The 21,289-nt window shown below is 37.6% G+C and overlaps 2 protein-coding genes and 1 pseudogene across 3 annotated transcripts; 2 read left to right on the plus strand and 1 right to left on the minus strand.

Moving 5' to 3' along the window:
• Window positions 1-1,055: 1,055 nt before the first annotated feature.
• LOC126593767 (phytolongin Phyl2.2-like) lies at window positions 1,056-2,055 on the minus strand (annotated as a pseudogene).
• Window positions 2,056-13,925: 11,870 nt separating this feature from the next.
• Window positions 13,926-14,582, plus strand: LOC126592171 (uncharacterized mitochondrial protein AtMg00810-like). Its single transcript, XM_050257910.1, has one exon. It carries the CDS (start codon window positions 13,926-13,928, stop codon window positions 14,580-14,582), a length of 657 nt encoding a protein of 218 aa, XP_050113867.1.
• Window positions 14,583-16,436: 1,854 nt separating this feature from the next.
• LOC126592064 (uncharacterized) lies at window positions 16,437-18,920 on the plus strand. 2 transcript variants are annotated; one of them, XM_050257819.1, is made up of 2 exons: window positions 16,437-16,806; window positions 16,987-18,920. In XM_050257819.1, the coding sequence occupies exons 1-2, from the start codon at window positions 16,492-16,494 to the stop codon at window positions 18,571-18,573; spliced, it is 1,902 nt and encodes a 633-aa protein (XP_050113776.1). In that variant the 5' UTR covers window positions 16,437-16,491; the 3' UTR covers window positions 18,574-18,920. The 2 variants fall into 2 exon arrangements, with proteins under 2 accessions (XP_050113776.1, XP_050113777.1); XM_050257820.1 differs by having other exon boundaries at window positions 16,993-18,920.
• Window positions 18,921-21,289: the final 2,369 nt, after the last annotated feature.

The raw sequence follows: 21,289 nt of genomic DNA on the forward strand, positions 1-21,289 counted from the left end.
TTTACATAAATGGGTACATATAATTAGCATGGGTACATTTAGCAAAATAAAAAGTACAAATACAAAAATATATATGGGTACAAATACAAAAAAAATTACAAATTAAAAATGGGTACAAACTAAAACTAAAAATATATGATAAAAAATTTAGTCATAAATATAAATATACTAATTGTAACATTTTTAACATTAAATGAATATATTTAGAAATAAAAAATATATATTTTATTATTGAAATAATTAATGATATTATTAATACCCAATGATCTTGATCAAAAATTGAAAAGGAATATGATTTTAATCAATGGAGTAGTAAAATGAATGATGAGAACCTAATTTCTCTATTTTATAAACTAAAGGAAATGTAAGTTAATAATTGAATTATTGATTAGTATGCTTATTTGTTATTAGTGACGCATAAAATTCAATTGGCACGAAATGACGGTAGTGAACAAACAGGCAAGGCAGAGAAGAAAGTAAAGGGGAGGGCATGAGATAGAAAAGGAAGAGGAAAGTACGATAGCTGCGAGTGGTGATAAAAGCAGCCAGGTTGCAGTAATAAGCTCTCACTTTGTTACTCCTCCAATCCCCATGGCTGAGAAGGAGGCTGCTCTCGTCGTCGTTCCGTCCGATACTCCTCTCTGTTTGGTTGTAAGTTTTTAGGACTGAAAAATGTTGAACTAAAGAATCTTATATCTGGTTCTTGTATGTTAATGATTTTACGCTACTCCTTTTTCGGGTTCTTCACCCCTTGATTTTTTCTTTATTTTGAACAGGTCCTTGCTTTTAGGGACATTAATACCCAAGCTCCAACACACATTTTAATCATTCTTTAGGCTGGTTTGGTATTGCTATGCTTTGAAAAAAAAAAAAATTGTTTCTGTTGTGCTGTGAGAATAAGCAGCTGTGAAATAAAGCAGCAGAGTGTTAGATAAATTTTTTTGTGAAAGTGCTTTTGGAAAAAAAAATTAACATTATTATAATGTTTGCTAAATTTTTATGTGAAACAACTGTGATTGTGTGAAATGACCAAAAAAATTATAATACAGAATGTGCCATTAATTTAATTTTCTTAATTACTAAATTTTCATCCATCTTCAAAGCAAAAGCACAATACAACACCGAAACACCAAAACCTCCCAAATCCGCCCATTCAACTGTCAATGCACTTGAATCCCCTGCAAACCCACAACCAAATCCCAAACAACACGGCGCAAAGAAACAAGTCAGGGATCAAAACAACCCAAACATGCCTCCTCCAAACTTGCTTGGCCTTTTGGCGGTCACCCGAATGCAAAAGACCACTCTTTTGTGTTGGCAACGGAAAATCTCTAAACCCGCCGCCATTAGCATCATCACACACATCCACCTTCTTCTCCTTTGCAGTCACATCTTTGCAAAGATCGTCATTAACCTCGTCTTCTTCTTCAACCCTTCGCTCGGATTCTTCCCAAGCAGCGGTGTCAGCACCATTTTCTTCCCTTTACTCGCACCAAAGCTTAGATTCCGACTGGCTGCCGACGAATTGGGCAAGTCCGAGGCCATTACTTTTCGAATAATCAAATCAAACTGGACTTGCAAGCAACTGGGGGCAAAATTATCCCGAACCAAGATCGACCCACTTCCACTAACATCCTCAAAACCGAATTTCAACTGGTTTAAGAACGAAAGCGCCTCGGAGTCATCGAGATCGGCATCGCAGATAGTGAAATACACAAAAGAAGTGAGATGCCAGAGCAAGGAAGAGAAGTGAGACGCGAGGGGTGAGGGTAGGATCGCCATTTGAAAACTTTCATTAAACATTACTGTTCACCCCGTTGCTATGATAAAAAGCCGGTTTTTGAAAGTAGCAAATAGCTGCTTCCCATTTCCAACTGTTTCTCAGAGCAGATTTGGAAATAAGTGCTTTGTTTTTGAGTTACCAAACACAATATTGAGCTCAACTTTATTTCATCCCAGCTTTTAAAAAAATTTAAGCTGTACCAAACCAGGGCTAAGGTAGTTGCTAGTACAGAATGAACTTTGTTTCTTTTTGTTTATGCGATTCCCGTCTCTTTCTCCCTATAGGCGATTACAGTAAGCAATAATGCTCTTTATTTAATTTCGGCTGTTATAAATGTCCAGTATAAGCAAAGACTTAAGTCATCAGTGTCTTTGTTTTGCTGCAATCTTGTCCAGTTTGACGTCGCCTCTTTGCATGATTTTTCGAATGAAGTGATATTCCTCGTCTCTGTGCTGCAACTCTTGTGGTTTGTTTCATCTTTTTGCATTGTAGCCCCTCCCCTAGTCTTATGATGTAGCACAACAGGAGAGCTTGCACATGCTATAACTCGTAAATCTTAGAAACATTAATTTCTGGGAGCCAAACGACCATCTTTTGCATTTGAAACTGAATAGTTTTTGGTCTCCTGGTGCAATAATACCCAAAAAATGACTAGGAATCATTATTTGACCAGAATAAAGTGGTGTAAAAGCTGTGGGAATTGAATGCCTACGTGGTTTAGTCAAAAGTGAAAAAGTAAGGAGGATTAAGCCTTGGTTTGGTACTGAGGTGATTTTGAAAAAAGCTGGTATAAAAAAAAGTTCGAGCTTTTTTGTGTTTGGTAAACATTCAGCTTCAACTTTTTTTCACAGTTTTTGGTGAAAAAAAACCAAAAACAAGAAGCTGCAAAACCCAGCTTTGAAAAATCGGCTTTTTTTCATATCTGTTTTACATAAAAGTTTACCAAACACTATAATACTACTTTTTTTTTCAAAGGCATTTTTACAAAAAAGTTTACCAAACATCCTGCTACTTTATTTCACAGCTACTTATTCTCACAGCACAGCAGAAGCAGTTTTTTTTCAAAGCACAGCAATACCAAACCAACCCTAAAAATAGTGGTACTGCAAAAAAATTTTGTTGTTGGATGACATGGTTTTCAACATGCATTAATTTCCCTTGTAGACTTTTGCACGTAAATGACTCTATATAAAGAGCATGCAGTGTATGATCAAACAACACACAAGATCAAGAATGAAAGCAATAATATCTATACCTCTCCCCTCTCTTTATATGCATCATTTGTATGACACAATTACAAAAATAAACAGTGCGATACATTGCACCCATTCCAATTCTCTCTAGCAAAGGTTTTCTCTCTCACACTCAATGTTCCCTATTTATAACACGTTATCAGCATTACTCTCCAACCAAGGGCAAAGCTACATAGGGCCAAGGAGGGGCGTCCACCCCTCCGCTCGTCAGAAATAAGAACTATGCCCCTTTGCTCTTCTGAACTTTTCAGATTTCTGGGTTTGCTTGTGCAGCGGCGCGCATTGGTACGTTGATGGTTGCTGTGTTTTATTTTTTGGAGAATGAAATCAGGGAAAAAAAAAAGTTGCAGAGTGGTGGAAGTTGTGAAGAAGATGAAGGCTTGTCTATTTGATATTCCTACACCTGCACGGCGTCGTTTGGCAAAAGAAATTGGATTTCCTTCTACTAATCGTTTCTTTGCCCTTTTTCTCTTGAAATTGATTGTACTTTTTTTTTTGTCAAACGATAAATTTTTATTAGATTAGATTAGAAGGAAAACTAATGAAAATGGCTTGAAAACTTTGAGTTTTAATGATAAGAACAAAATAAAGGGTAAAGTGAATAGTACCATGATTGACTTTTTAGTGTAAAAATGTAGTTTTTCGTTAAAGTGAACAGTACCGGAATCTTTTCGTTAAAGTTCCCTAGATTAGATGTTAGATTAGCCACCGACGGGGTTCGAACTCTAGCCGTCATACAAAGGCTCAATACATTTCCACTACTGTAGTAAAGGGTCACTTTCTTTAAATTGACTGTACTGACCCACCTTTTTTTAACTCTTTTGCCCCACTCATTTGTTTACCCTTTTTTTCCCTTTTTTTCTCTTCTGACCCTACATTTTTTGTGGCTTGTTTACCCATTTATCTTTTTTATTTATTTATTCTTGTAAGTTTTATTTTTCTCTTTTAAGACACCTATCATATTTATCTTAAACTCTCACATTTTGTATAAATATAGTGTTATTCTTATGAAAAAAATATGTACATATCATTTAATACTTATTTGTACAACATATAATAAATTCATTTAAATCTGTCTAAGCTCCCGCCTAGATCGCACTTAGGCGTTAGGTCTCAGCCCACCGGCCGACTAGCTCCTAACATTTTTTTAGAATCTAATCATAGCCAATTTAAACTTCTTATAATGGATTGATGTTATTGTTTATAACTATTTCGATGAAGAGAGCATTTTCTTTTATAAATATTGTCAAAACTTTGCTGTAACATCCTATATCGCCCAAGGGAGTGGATCATGTAAGCCTTATATGTATATTCCCATCTCTGCCTAGCACGAGGCCTTTTGGGAGCTCACTGGCTTCAAGTTCCATTGAGCTCTGAAGTTAAGCGAGTTCGCGCGAGAGCAATCCCATGATGGATGACTCACTGGGAAGTTCTCGTGTAAGCTCCCAAAAACAAAACCGTGAGGGTGTGGCCGGGGCTCAAAGCGAACAATATCATGCTACGGTGGAGTCGAGCCCGGGATGTGGTGGGGGCCCGGGCCCGGATGTAACATTTGCACTCTTCAATGTGAAAAGCTCATTTCAATTGAACTTGCACTCTTTTGAATTTCGCCCTCCTCTCGGAAAATCATGGCGTCACTACTGTCTCTAACCATAATTAGTTATCATTTCCTTTGCTGAAAAATGTTTCCCATAAATATATTAATGTTCCTTTTCCTTTTCTACCTAACCTGTTGTGTGTTTCCTCGCCAAGAGCTACTAGCACCATGCATTCTCCTATTCCGCAATTTAATAATTGATTATACTTTTTATTTCTTATTTGGTGTAACTTCTTATTACTAATCTTGTACTGCAATTTTAGATGGTGTGGTATAATCGTTTATATTGAATTGCATATGTAATTTTACTGCAATTTTTTATATAGCGGTATAATCGCCCATCCTAAGCTGCATATTTAATTTTCTACTAATTGAATGGTGTGGTATAACTATATTATTTTAATGAGAGTGGTGCGGTACAATCACCTTCCTCATTATTTTCTTTCTTTTTGTTAGTAATACTCAATACTGATGGCAGTGCCTGTGTAGTGAGTACAACTAACTACCTAATTTTTTTTTTCTTAATTAATGTCTAAATTATGTAAATTTCAAGCCTGAAGTTTCGAGTGCTTATCATTTTGGCCTGAAGATCAAAATGAAAACTTTGTAAGAACCAGAAGTTCTAATGCTACATTCCTTAAGAATCCATATTATTGCAAGTTTGCACATCTTATTTTTCTTTCAAAAAAAAAATTGGCGAACTTAGCAAAGCTTGATTTTGTTGCTCGTGATATCATGGGAAAAACTACCTTACCTGGGTTGTGAATACCCAGATCCATCTAGAGGCAGGAAATCTTACAGACGTAGGGAAACACTGTATCCTCTCAAGATCGGGCAAAAGTCATAATCTTTATTCTTCCCCACCTCGATGAAGGATTGAAAAACAAGTATCTAACAGTTGAAAACCCATTGGCTCTCTAGAATGCATTGAAGAATAGATATAATCATCGAAAAATAGTGATTCTCCCAAGAGCTCGTTATGAGTGGACACACTTGAGAATTCAGGATTTTAAAACAGTTGCTGAGTATAACTCTACAATGTTCATAATTAGCTCCCTAATGAAACTTTGTGGGATACTATCACTGAAGATGATATATTGTAAAAGACTTTCAGTATTTTTCAAGCCTCCAATATGCTCTTGCAACAGCATTATAGAGAGTAAGGCTTTACAAAGTACAACTAGCTGATATCAGTGCTTCTTGTGGATGAACAGAACAATGAGCTCTTAATGAAAAATCATCAGTCCCAACCAACTGGTCGGTGCCATTCCCAGAAGTGAATGATGCTTCCTTGAAATGAATACTGCTTCCTTGAAGCGAACACCACCTCTTCTCATGGAATAATTACAAACGAGGACGTGGCTGCAAGCGAGGCCGATGAAATGAGAAGAGCAAGAATCATGGTGTCTAGTTTTACAACCAGGGTTTAAGGCATATTTCAAACTCGAGCTAAAAAATGTAAACCGCCATAAGGGTAAAACTCATATGAATAACACTCCTAGAAATCATGAAGGAGTTTGCCATAGGTGTGGTGGCAAATTTGTTGTACCGTACCCCGAAACATCTTGTAGATCTATATCAAGCCTCCATCAAAGAAAAAATGGCCGAAACCAATTTCATCAACCATGTTAATCCAATGGATATATTTGATCCAGTGGTCGATTATCAGGTCAATTGAACTCAACTCATCTGGATATTTCAGACTTTGTTGCGGAAAGGGGCGAGAATGAAGTATATCAATCCGCTTAAATCATTTTTATGTTTAATGTACTCTTGCTTCATTGTATGAACTTGTCGTTTAAAGTTTGTATTTCAATTCAATAAAAGGCGGCATTGCATGAAAAGTACTAAAAGTCTTTTTCAGCATATCTTGCTCAGTTATAGTCTCCCACAAAGTTTCATTTGGAAACTAATTCTGAACATTGAAGAGTTATACTCAGTAACCGTCTTAAAACCCTAGATTCTCATGTGTGTCCAATCAGAACGAGTTCTTGGGAGAATCACCATTTTCTGGTGCTTATATCTATTCTTCAATGCATTCCAGAGAGCCAGCGGGTTTTCAACCGTTAGGTATTCACTCTTTAATCCTTCATCGAGTTGGCGACAAATAAAGATCACAACTTTTGTCTGATCTTGAAAGGAGCAGTGTTTCTTTCCTTGATGGTGTCTCCAAGATTTCCTACCTCCAGATGGATCTTGGCATCCATAACCCAGGTAAGGTAGTTTTTCCCATGATATCAAGGGCACTAAAATCAAGCTTTGCTGCCATTTTTTCTTTTTGAAAGAAACATGAGATGTGTAAGAATGTGCAATTTATAGAGGAATATAGTGTTAGAACTTCTGGTTCTTACAAACTTTTCATTTTTGATCTTTAGGTGAAAATAATTAGCTCGAAACTTTAGGCTCGAGATTTATATAATTTAGACAGTAATTAAAAAAACTATTAGGTAGGTAGTAATACTCTCTACATAGGCACTGCCATCAGTATTGAGTACTACTACCATAAAGAAAGAAAATTAATGAGGAAGGCAATTGTACCGCACCACTCTTATTTAAATAATAGGGGTGTGCTATCCACACACCTCAAATTACTTCTCACACACCCTTGTTAATTTCTGTCCGTTGATCTTCTTCAATTCATCCGATCCGACGGCCGAAAATTAGAAAGGTGTGTGAGAAGTAAAATGGGGTGTGTGAATATCACACCCCAAATAATATAGTGTATAATGAGCGATTATACCACACCATTCAAGCACCAGGAAATTAAATACGTAGTTTAGGATGAGCAATTATACCGCACCATAAAAAATTGCAGTAAAATTAAATATGCAATTCTTAATGCGCAATTATACTGTACCATCTAAAATTGCAGTACAAATTAGTAATTAGAAGCTACACCAAATAAGAAATAAAAAAATATAAGTAATTATTAAATTGAGGACTAGGAGAAGGCATTGTGCTAGCAGCTCTTGCCATGGAAACATAAAGCAGGTGAGACAAAGAAGGAAGATGAACAATAATATCTTTATTGGAAACATTTTTCAGCGAAGGAAATGAAAACTGGTTAGAGAGTCGTGCTGATAACATGTTATAAAGTGAGAGAGAGATAACATTTGTTAGAGATAGAAGTGGAACAGGTGCAATGTATGGCATTTTTATTTTGCAATTGTATCACCCAAGGGGTTGCAGGTAGAAAGAGTAGGGATATTGGTATTATTATTTTCACTATTGTTTTTGTGTTGTTTGATCATACACTGCATGCTCTAGCCATTTACGTGCAGAAGTCTACAAGGGAAATTAATGTACATTGAATAACATGTCATTGGACAACAACAACAAAAAAAAAAATGACAATACTACTATTTTTAGTCTTTCTTCTTTTTCACTTTTGACTAAACCATGTGTGCATTCAATCCCCCTAGCTTTTACATCAGTATGTCAATTGTGGTAACGTAAAATTCCTTGCGATTATAATCATTGTATCAGAGCATCGTCCCATGGAGTGAGAAATCACATAAACTTTGATTTCTTTCACTATGCATTGCCCTCCAATGTTCAAGATAAACCATAGCTATGACTTTTACTCATTATAGTCTAGTGCAAAAGCATGACATACATACGGCTTCCTATGGGCTACCTGCCCCAGCATAGGGAAACTTTCTTAGATATTTCTATTCTTATTGTGTCTTTCGGCACTGGTCCTTGAAAATGGGATTTCTGTGACGATAACAGATCTTTCTTGGATTCATGCATGGAGAATTTGACCAAAAATTATGATTGGATGACGATTGTGATAGGTTTAATATTCTTTTCTTATGATCTTGCTGGAGTTTTTCCCAATGATATAGCTAGACCTTTACTATGAGGGGTAAATTCTTTCACTTTGCAGTTGTCAACGCTCGATGTAGGCCTTTCTATACGAGTTGTTGATACACTTAAAGATATTGATCCGGTGATATAAAAAGATTCAAAGACAGTGAATGTAAGGCTCCGAAGCAATTGATAAAAAAATATCGTGTAAGCTGCCTCACACTTAATCATGTGGTGCATTGTACTTGTAGAATAGTTTGAACTATGCCCCCCTCACTATTCATATATTTCTTGCATTATTATGGTGTTCGTATGTGAGTGATTGTTTTTATAAAATAATGTTATCTTGTAATGATTTTAGCAGTAATATGTTCCTCAAACGAAAAGGGGAAACAATAGAATATGATATAAACTTTGACTGCAGTAAGCTGCTTGCAGCATCACTCCCTCTCCAATCAGTGTATGCTTTATCTGTATAAAGTTATTTACGGGCGGGAAACACCATTAGCAAGGTTTAAATTTACTGAAAACATAAGGGCTTGTTTGGTATCCTATTTGAAAATTTTTATAATTTCTCAAAACATTTCTTAGGAAATTTTCTTGAAAACAATTTTCTTTAAGACTCAAAAACTTGTTTGGTATGCAATTTAAAAAATTTAAATCTTACAACTTAAACTAGACAAAGAGATCCAAAAAGAGTGGGGTCAAGAGAGAAAGAGGAGAGAGGAGGAAAGAAAGTAAGAGATGATTGGAGGAAAAAGAAAGAAGTGGGAGGATCGGAGGAGATAGAGAGGAAGATGAGTGAGAGAAAGAACGGAGAGAATGAAGAGAGCGGATTGGATGAGAGAAGAAAGGGGTAAAAAAGAAAAAAAGAAAAAGAGAAGGGGGAGAGAGAAAGAAGAAAAGAGAGATATAGCTTTGGAGTGAGAGGGGATGAGGGAGAGAAAAGAAATGAGTGAGTTTAAGTTTAAAAACTCTAAAAACTCATTTTTTTTGTTTTTAGATAATAGACTATATTTTTGAGTTAGTCTTGAGTTCAGTTTTTGAAAATAGTCCTACCAAACAAGTTTTTAAGACCTAAAACTTGAAAATTGTTTTTTAATTTAAAAAGTTGGATTCAAGTAGAATACCAAACATGCTCTAAGCTTACCTGAAATGTTGTGTGAAATGGGATGTTTTGTGGCCATCTATCAACGTTTCATTTTGGAGTTCCCTTTTACAAGAAGAAGTAATTTTTGTATGAACGTATGCTCGTTTAGCCTTGTAATTTGTTGGTTGATAATCGACTTATTGAAGGAATTTAATGTTTTATTGGTTCTTTTTTGTTTTCCAGGTAGAGGAGAGACACACTGAGATTCTTGGTCAACTTCTGTACGCTGCCACGCAGAAGGGTCTTGATGACGGCTTCAAGATTGTGATTAACAATGGACCAAATGGATGTGCGTGTTCTTTCTTACTCTATATACTTGGGATTGATGACATACCATTAAGTACTATACCTTCTAATTGTTGGTGTTTTACTTGATGTATCTTTATAAACATATAATGACTGATACTGCATAAGATTGATGCTGCATAGGATTAATTATGCAATTCCAGAAATCATGGGTACAACATGGGCTGCACGGCACCTTTTGTGTTTCCTGACAGATTATGTGTAAATCTCTTCTTAATCTTGTAGTTGGTTTCCTTCAATTAAGGAGTATGGCTGATATCTAGTGTTTGGTATAATCTCCTTCAATTAAAGAGTATAGCTGGTCTCTAGGGTTTAGCCTAAGGACTGTTGGATGTAACTGGTTCTTCTCTTCTTCTGTTTTCTTTTATATATGTGTATCCTTGTACATTCACATTATCAGAAATACAAGAAAACTTAAACCAAAACTTCAACATGGTATCAGAGCAGTGTCATCCTGGACCTGTCTCTGCCCAATTTTTTTCCATTGTTGTTCATCTTCAAGCTCCAGTAATGGTTAAAGAAAACTCAGTGAATCTTGAAGGAGAAAACTTATAAGTTTCTCCCAATTTTGTTCCAAACACTGAGATAAATACAAATCAGTGTTTCTGCTCAGTTTTGTTGAATGAATTCAACTATCTCCCATGGTCTAGAGCAGTGTCTCTTGCTCTTGGTGGAAGAGGAAAGCTAAGGTTTATCAATGAAGAAGTTAAAGCACCTGAGCCTTCCACTCAAGCACATGAAGCATGGTTTTGCAAGGACCAACTGGTCATGTCTTTGTTACTCAACAACATGGAGAAGAATATGGCTGAGATCTTTAGCTACGCTGAATCCTCACAAGATCTATGGAAGTCTGTGAAGGACATATATGGGAATCAGAATAATTATGCTTGTGTGTTCCAGTTGAAAAAAGATATTACATGTATTCAACAAGAAGGAATGACCTTTGTTCAACATCCTGATGTCCTTAAAACCATGTGAAATGAGCTGGATGTGTATCTTCCTCATACCACTAATCCATCTATTCTTCTCAAATGTGCTGAGGAAGATAAGATATATCAGTTGCTAGGAAGCTTAAGCTCCGAGTATGAAGATCTCAAAAGTCACATTTTAATGAGCATGGAACTGTCATCTTTTCAAAATATTTGTGCTACTGTGCAACGTGAAGAAGTAAGAAGAAGGGTGATGAACCAAGAGTCAAACCACAAACTACCTGAGGCTCGAGGGTATGCCGCAAACTATAGGCAAACTGACAACAAAGTGTACAAGTGGAGGAATCCACACTTAAAGTGCAAATACTGCAATGCTATAGGACATGTGGAAGAAAGGTGTTGGGAATTACATCCAAAGTTGAAACCTAAGTTCAATAAGAATATTAGGTCAATCACAGATAACCTCCTACAAAGCACAACATGTTGCAAATCATGCCTCGAGCTTGCTCAACCATGGCTCAGTTGACTTCACTGCCAACCTCTTATCTCTTGTCAACAAGTTTGCAACATATCTTCAAAGCAAAGGGCATGGAGAGGTTGTACCAACTCCTAAGGTGGACAATGATAACCACATTGCACTTCTTGGCCAGTTTGTTGGGGTCCTTGCTGACCATGACCATGTTCATCCTGATAAAGCTTCAGGTGCCACTGATTGTTGGACTTCAAACTAGTGTTGAACTTGATTGTTGGACTTGACTGCACTTCAAACTAGTGTTGAACTTAATTGTTGGATAATCGACTCAGGTGCCACTGATCACATGACAAATAAAGTTTCAAACTTGCATGACTTTCATCTTTTTTCAAAACCTTCTCAAGTGTCCATTGCAAATGGAAAAAATATTTCGATGATGGGCAAAGGAAAATTAAATTTGATGTCAAAAAACATCGAGTCTAGTGCTCTATATGTTCCATCGTGTCCTTTTAAATTACTCTTCATATGGCAACTCACCTTTACTTTAAAATGTATTGCCACTTTCTCACCAACTAATGTGGTATTTCATGATTGTATCACCAAGAAGATGATTGGTGAAGGCTAAATGGCCTATATTATTTTTGCAAGAAGTCCCATCTTCCTAAAGCTCTTCAAGCAAACTAAAGTAAACCCAATGATCAACAACTTTGGCATCAAAGACTAGGTCATCCATCCGAAGTTGTTTTGTCAAAACTATTTCCCATGTTTTGTCACCCATCTTTTAAGTTTGATACATGCCATTTTTCTAAATCTGCCAGGCTACCTTTTGGTTCTTCAATGTCCAAGTCTAGTACACCATTTGAAATGGTACACACTGATGTATGGGGTCCTACTTTTGAATCAATAGAGGGTTACAAGCATTTTCTTATATTTGTGGATGATTACACTCAAATCACTTTCCTTTATCTCATGAAATCTAAAAGTGAAGTTCCAACTATTTTTAAAGATTTTCATAAGTTGGTTGTAACACAATTTCACTCAACTGTTAAAACCTTAAGATCAAACAATGGCACTGAGTTCTTATCAATATCATGACTCAATACTTAAGTTCACAAGGAATTATTCACCAAACAAGTTGTGTGGGAACCCCACAACAAAATGGGATAGCCGAGAGGAAGAATAGAGATCTACTTAAGAGACTCAAGCACTCATGGTGCATATTAATGTACACAAAACGTTTTGGTCATATGCAATCCTTACAGCCACCTATTTGATCAATAGGCTTCCTATTCGTGTTCTAGGTTTCAGATCACCATATGAAACCCTTAAAGACAGACCAATAAACCTTTCACACTTGAAAGTTTTCGGTAGCACTTGTTTTGTACATGTGCAAACTCAGCATCGTGACAAATTGGATGTTAGGGTAGTCAAATGCGTGTTTATGGGGTACTCCTCCACCCAAAAAGGATATAAATGTTTTAATCATGTCACTAACAAGTGTGTTGTATCCAGATATGTTCACTTTGAGGAAGAAACTCCATTCTTTAAAAAGGATTCTACTTCATGTAAGGGGGAGCTTTTGTGGGACTTGTTTCCATTGCCTATATACACTGAGTTTTTGCATCATGATGATTCCTTAAAAGGCAATGGCAGTCAAGAGCAAGAGGTCATGTTGGAAACGACAACTTCAACAGTTTCTCAACCCAACTCACAAGGAAATGGTGATCTTGAGGCTACACCTCAACCCTTCATTCACCAACCTTCTCAAGATGTTAAAAGGAATCCACCTCGGGAAAGGAAGGCTCCTGCCAAGTTTGTAGACTACGTTACTTATGCTTCTAGACATCCCATCTCTGAAGCAATAAGTAATCACAGTTTTTCAAAATCTCATGTGGCATTTCTTATTGCAGTCTCAAATCTTGTAGAGCCTAACACTTTTCAAGAGGCCAATCTCATCCCTCACTAGAGGAAAGCCATGTCTGAAGAACTTCAAGCTTTGGAGGAAAATTGTACTTGGAGTATCCTTCAATTACCTTCAGGAAAAAAGGCAGTTGGGAGTCATTGGGTTTACAAAACTAAACTCAAGGCTGATGGCTCAATAGAACGACACAAAGCTCGGCTTGTTGCTCGTAGTTTCACCCAAACCCTTGGGATTGATTACAAAGAAACCTTCACTTCAATGGCAAAAATGAACACAGTGTGTGTGCTACTTTCAGTTTTCGTCAATTGTGGTTGGTCGTTATACCAGATGGATGTTAAAAATGTTTTCCTTCATGGAGAGCTTCAGGAGGAAGTTTACATGCAAATTCCTCCATGTTACTCTCTAGCAAAGGATGGCATGGTGTGCAAACTGCACAAGACTATCTACGGTTTGAAGCAATCACCAAGAGCTTGGTATGCCAAGCTTAGTTCAATGTTGGAAAGGGAAGGTTTTCTTAAAAGTAATGCCAATTCTTCCTTGTTTGTACGGAATGGAACCCGTGGGAAGTTGGTGGTCCTTATTTATGTAGATGATCTTATTATCACAGGTGACAATGCATCTGAAATTGGAGCTTGAAAGCCTCCTTACATCAAACATTTGCCATCAAGGATCTTGGAAAGTTGAAGTATTTTCTTAGCATTGAGATGGCAACCTCTCAACGGGGTTTGTTTCTCAACCAACGTAAGTATGTCATAGATCTACTCGAGGAAGCTAAGTTCACCAATTGCAAGCCAGTTGTCACCCCAATTGAGAGTAAACTTAAGCTTACCATTCATGGCGAGGCACTCAAGAATGTCACCTATTATCAAAGATTGGTTAACAAGCTTATCTATCCTACTATCACCCGTCCAGACATTACCTTTGCTGTGAGTTTAGTTAGTCAATTCATGCATGCACCCACATTAGAACATCTAAATATTTTTAAATGGATTCTATGCTATCTCAAAGGGTCCATTGATAGAGGTATCCTCATGCGTAATAACCATTCCACTAAGATTCATGCATACACTGATGCTGACTGGGCAGGCAGTGCAATCGGCAGAAAATCCACCACTGGTTATTGCACATTTGTTGGAGGCAACATTGTTACTTGGAATAGTAAGAAACAACAAGTCATTGCCCGCTCCAGTGATGAAGCTGAGTATCAAGCAATGGTTGCCACTGCATGTGAATTGATTTGGCTTAAAAGTCTCTTGTTTGACTTAGGGTTCTCGAGTACAACTCCTATGTCTCTCATGTGTGATAATCAAGCAGCCATGCACATTGCTGAAAACCCAGTTTTTCATGAAAGAACCAAGTAAGTTGACTGTCACTTCATCCGGGCTCAAGTTCAGTCACAACTCATCCAAACGGTCTTTACTCGCAGTTATGATCAATTGGCAGACATGTTCACTAAGGCTCTCTCATCTGCACATTTTCAACGTCTTCTCGGCAAGCTTGGATCGACTATACTCCTCGATCCAGCTTGAGGGGGAGTATTGACTGATGCTGCATAGGACTGATTATGCAATTCCAGAAATCATAGGTACAACATAGGCTGCACGGCACCTTCTGTGTTTCCTAACAGATTATGTGTAAATCTCTTCTTAGTCTTGTAGTTGGTTTCCTTCAATTAAGGAGTATGGCTGATATCTAGTGTTTGGTGTAATCTCCTTCAATTAAGGAGTATAGCTGGTCTCTAGGGTATAGCCTAAGGACCATTGGATGTAACTGGTTCTTCTCTTCTTCTCTTTTCTTTTATATATGTGTATCCTTGTACATTCACATTATCAGAAATAAAAGAAAACTTAAACCAAAACTTCAACAACATAATATAGAGCAATGTCTTCCTGCAGGTCAATCGGTTTATCACCTTCACATCCATCTTCTTGGAGGACGGCAAATGAACTGGCCCCCGGGCTAATGCCTACTGCGTATGTGTGTTTAGATTGCTAATGAGAGGTCCAACAAGATTTCAATGGGGATTCTGTGTTTGTGAAGATTATACTGACATGGGTAACTAGTAGTTTCTTATGGAACTGGAGATCTCGAACTTGTTAAGACCTTCTCTCTTAAAAAAAACTATTGAACTGGAAGAAAATAAGCTGGCGTCTTACATAAGTTGCATTTGGTATCTTCTTAAGAACATGCGTGCCAAGAAAAATAGAAATACACACATATGCCCTGCCTAAAATTTATCCGAGAAACATTACATACTGGATTAAGCACCAAAAAAATGTCACTTAGTACTACGGTCTAGTGGTATTCCTCTTCACTTGTAAGTGAGAGGCCTTTGGTTCAATTCTTGCCAAAAGCGAATTTGAACCACATTATTGCTGACCTATTGTGAGCCTAAACCCACCCCCTCTCCTACAATATCTTTTGCTCAAGAAAAAGAAAGGAAAAACAACCCGAAAAAAAAATACTAACGATTTTATGTACCCTGTATGGGTTAGGATTTGGAGACATTCTTTTTGCAAATGTTTTCACACTCCTGGTTAGCTCTGGCATTAATTTACGTCTAATGGTTGTTCATTAAATATAAGTGGCGGATTATCCTGATGGATAAGAACTTCCTTAATTCACTGTGTAGAGTTCTAACCCTCCCTCTCTCTATAGTTTAAGATGAATTTAATCTAGAATATCTATAGCCTGTAAAAAAAGACGGTTGTTTGTCAAAACGATTCTTTCCATTCTCAATCCCCTTGTTATTATCAGCAGACGAAGGACACGTTTGGAAGTCGAATTCTGTATCAAGTTTATTAATGACAAAAGTTGTCAGTTAATTTGTTTCAAAATCATATGCAACTCCAAACTTTAGAATGCCTGAAAGTTTAGAAAAGTATTAAAGTCATTAATCACACCAAACAATGACGAGGAAACAAAATAACTGACGAATTTAAGTAAAATTAAACAGGTTTAATCCTTAAATAGAAAGAAATTCAGATACAAACAGCAAGTATTTGGGTAAAAACTGAAAAATGACGTTTTTGAAAAGAGCTTCATGATTGAGTTGATGATATTGTGAGATGAGTGATCGATTGGACATTTTTGTACTCAACTGCGAGGGGCCTTCAGTCCAGAATATACATACATACATACATACACAAACACACACACACACACACACACATATATATATATATATATGTATAATTATATAGCAAGTACGGAAGCAGAGAGGCAATAATATTCCTGACGAAATTAAATAGAAAAAGAGGAAAGAAAATAATGGAGAGATGGAGAGTAACGAGAGGAGGTGTCAGATCGGTATCAGGAAGCAGCAGCAGCAGCAGCACCATCATCATGCTCAGAGACAAAGATACAGATCACGCTGCAACTGCAACCGCAAATGTTGATCAACAACCGCGATACTACTACAACGACAACACCATTAAGCAGCAGCAGCTTCATGTAGACGTGGATCGATATTCGAGTACTACTAGTATCAGTGTTACTGCTGATCAAGAAATCAGCATTTTTGACGCCCACAAATACTTCAACCAACTAAGCATCAACAACCACATTGATGGCCAAAGCCATAAGGTAGGTCGCCAATACAGGTTAAGAGCATTTACCTCTGCACTCGAGATCATAAGTTTGATTCCCTATTCCTTCTATTGCTTGTATAAGAAGGAGAAGTAATGGCAGTATCTTAATTAATAACACATGCTTGTGGATTTAATGTGATGATTGAGTGACGATGGATGTATGGAATATTGGTAGGTGCAGGTTTCTGATGGGCTGTCTGGCGTTTCGAGATTCTCTTGGGCTGCTGGCTCTCCCTCAGTATCTTCAGTTGATGATGCTGCTATTAACTACCCTCTGCGTCTCCGAGCTCGTTCTTTCCATGTCGTTTCTGCCAGTGCCACCCCAACTGCTTCCTCCGAAGCCAGTTGGAACAGCCAGACTGGCCTCCTATCCAATCCTCGCTGCACTACCACCGCCACCAATAGTAATGTCGCATTCATGGTGCCTTTGCGCAGCCGGACTAGTACAAATCATCCTCCTCGTCCTCATCACGATGACCATCAGATTACTAATAAGAAGAAATTAAGAGGATGGTCCAAGACAATGTCATTGAGTCCAAGATGGCTTACTGCTTTTCCGAGGAGGTCAGCGAGATGCCCCTGCTCGGGCAAGAAATCAGTACAAGTTGTTGCTCAGGAAAAGAAATCAAGCATGTCATCATCATCATCAATAGTCAGAGTTGGAGGCGGAGATATTTATAACATGCCGGCCCAATTAATTCTCACCAAGGATGAGATACCACCAGCTGCTCCAACTACTAGTGTTATTACAGCTGCCAATTTGAACAACTCTTCGATTGCAAGGCCTCGTGACGACAATCGCCATGTGCTCTGGGGTGATGAACGTCGTCGGAATTGGGAACGCCAAGTCAGCAATACAACCATCAATGTGCAACCAGCCGCAAACTCTACCACTACTACGACTAGCTGTATTAGTACTGCTGCTTCTGGTGGCGGATTTAGCTTTCCGATACTAAAATTCAATGGGGACGGGGGAACTTCCTTGCCATCGGCAACAACTTCAATCCGGAACCCATCAAACAGTACTACTGATCATGTTCAATGCGGCCGACTAATTGGTGATGTTAATAATAAAGATGAGGATGTGGGAAGCGATGCAAGCTCTGACTTGTTCGAAATCGAAAGCTTCTCAACCAGTACTACTCAAACGCTGCAAGCAACTAATGCCGATATGCCCACCTACCCTCCACCATCGTCATCCATGTTTGAAAATTACTACCGCACTCGCCGGGATTCTTTTTCATTGGTTGAGGATGCAGTTAGCTTCACTGCTGCTCGACGTTTGAGTGCTAATAACAATTCCCATCGAACAAGCTTAGATCGTCGTCAACATGACCCGCCTATGGCATCGTTATCGACCGATCAATACTGTTACGAACCAAGTGAGGCCAGCATCGACTGGAGCGTCACTACGGCAGAGGGCTTTGATCGATCCGACCAATACGATCACGACCACCATGATCACCATGATGATGCTGACTTGGGAACTAAGGTAATGACGAGCAGCAAACGACGGCCGCCTTCACTGGGAAGTAATAACAATAATATGGGGTTGTTGAGCTGTCGGCGGGAGAAGGCCGTCAGTGTGGGGCCCAACCCAGTGAGACTAATGGCCATGCCTGCTGCTCCTGCTGATCATGACTACTGTCAGAGTCGACATAGGGGTGTAGGAGTGGAACCTACAAGTCTATCAGTGTGTTCAAACAACTCCAGAGGTACGATGCATGTGGGAAGTAGGTCCGCAGCCTTAGCTAGACAATAAGAAGGCACAGCATGGAGTTGCAGCAGCTCGATCGGTTGTCTTTTCCTTTTCAACCGCCATCTTAGAAGGATTTACATGAAACGGGTTCACCGTCATCATCGTAGCTCGGATATTACATGCGTTGCATGCATAAAGATAACGCACGCCATCTATATGGATCCACTCCTCCAATCCAAAGTTCCTAAAGCCAGCCAGCATCTCTCTCGTCTGTATTCTTTTCTTCACGTTATTCACTTTTCCTTTGTTTAATTCGAGAGAAAGTCTTTCTTTTTTTTGTCTTGTGGTTGTGGGTGCATGTGTGTTTTTCCTGGATGCCATAATAATTCATTCTTTTTGTTTTTGTGTAAGTAGCTCTTCTTCTTGGTTTTTTTATGCAAGTAATGTTATATTACTACTCTAGAGAGGGAGTAGGATTTGGACCCAGTAGATTGAAGAGAACGACTCAATCCAACATGCAATCTACACTTGTTCTGCATTTGATTTTTTTTTTTTTATTCATTTTTATTGGTTTCGATAATAATAAAAAATGCAATACTACTCTAATCTATATTGTAGAGAGAAGGTAGGGTTTGGACCATGTACGCAATGAATTAAAGAGAAAGACTAAATTTAGCAGGAAATCTAAAGTTGCTCTGTATTTGTTTTTCTGTTCATTTTTATTGGTTTGAATAATAATAAATCATATAAGATAAGATAATAACTAGCAATCAATCTAGCTTGGTTGAGAACATGTCAAATGGTACCCTTTGGGCACTGTCTATGTTTGTTTGTAGCCAATTGAGAGTGGACACCAAGTATAAAAACATACCCTTTTTTGTTTTTTCCTTAACAAGGGGCATTTGGAATTTGGATTATTAACCCGCACCTAAAACTACAAACTCCCGCAACAATCTCAGATTGAGTTGCTGCACCTTATTTAGATTTAGAACGAGTTGAACTAAGTTGTTGCACCTTATTTCGGCTCATCTCGAACTGCTCTACAAATCCGAGCAATACAACCCTTTAAGATCACATAGATCTGCAAAACCTAGCATCCATCGTAACCACCATCGAGTAGATCAGGGCTAAATTGCACCACCCCGCAGTAATTATGACAAGGGAATTTTAATAAAAAACTTCCGGTACTGTTCACTTTAACAAAAAATCACATTTTTACACTAAAAAGTCAATCCTGATACTATTCACTTTACTTTTTATTTTATCTTTATCGTTAAAACTCAAAGTTTTCAAGCCATTTTCATTAGTTTTCCTTTATGAGGGAAAATATGATTGCCAGTCCGATATTGATGTGGTAAAAACTAACACACAAATTAAACTCTCTTTTAGATAATTGTAGTATGCGTAAGTAGAGATCGTTATAGGCTAGGGATTAGGAGGGATGCTAATCAACACTAATTAGACTTAAAAACTGAAAACTAAGCTAAACTGACACTAAACATAAGGGGGAAGGTTTTTGGACGAATTCTAACTTAAAACAAGTAAATTGAAGAAACAAATTAAGTTTGGTACGAAAATTGGGTGAAAGGCTAGCTAGAAGATTCTTCTCCACACATGACACATATGCATACAAATCAATTTCCAATTATTATTCCTATAAACCATGAATGACAATGCCCCAAATTAATCGTGAACTGCACTAATTAACTCTCAGATTTTCCTTATTTCATTGAATTAGACTCAGCGACGCAATCAAATTATTCTTATCAAGTTCCCTATATGAACAGCATGATAGAGATACATATCAAAGATCATTAAGTTGTGTGAAAATTATAAGCATTGACAAGGCATTCGTAACTATGAACTGCATGATACTCCTGCCAGGAATTTACTTAACACAATCATGACTAGTGACTTTTATTACTTGTAAATATAAGTTCATAACGATAAGGTGAAATTCCCTTGTATTCTAGCATCAAATCCCTGCATGCAAATTAAGTGTGCACCCTGAATCAACACACAAGAACAAGTTCTTAATAAAACAGATAAGTAAATTGCATTCACGGTTTATGAAACAATAACTGAATGTAATCAATTCATACGAAACATATGATCATGGCTTTGAATTCATCTCTACCTAAAAAAACATTTAGTTACGCATGGTCTTCATAACTAAATAAAAAAAAATCTAAATTAAACATTGAAATCAAATAAGGATAGAAAGAACTCTAAGACACTTCAGCAATGGCAAATTCGGCTCCTCCTCTAGATGGCAGAATTGGCTCCTCTTCTCCTTGCAAGCACGGCTCAAAATCTCCTTCTCTCCTCCAAAAACCTGCAGCACTCTCACTAATTTTCTCTCTAAACTTCCCCTAAAAGCTACGGCAATAACTTGTATTTATAGGGCTAGGGCACGGTCTACTTTGTGGTGGAAAAGGATTGAGTTGTTTGTAGTGTTTTAGGACTCCTTAAATCAGATTAGAAGTGGTTGAATGTGATAAGGAATCCCCCTTGCAGCTGGAGATAAGGTAAGGTAGGATTAGAATATAATAAGATAAGATAAAATAAGGTTGAGATAAAACAAAACTGGATAAGATAAGGTAAGTTTGGATAAGGATAGGATAGGATTAGATAAGGTTGGTTTAGGTTTCCTTCTTTTTAGCTCATTCCTTATCTTCCAAGTCTTGATTTAATTTCTTCAGATTTGTAGCACATTCCTAGCCTCATTTAAACTTCAAAAACGTCCATCCAACTTGCTCCATACGTATGCTATCCATTC

This window comes from Malus sylvestris, chromosome 12, assembly GCF_916048215.2.
Source record: "Malus sylvestris chromosome 12, drMalSylv7.2, whole genome shotgun sequence".
Taxonomy (NCBI): Eukaryota; Viridiplantae; Streptophyta; class Magnoliopsida; order Rosales; family Rosaceae; genus Malus; species Malus sylvestris.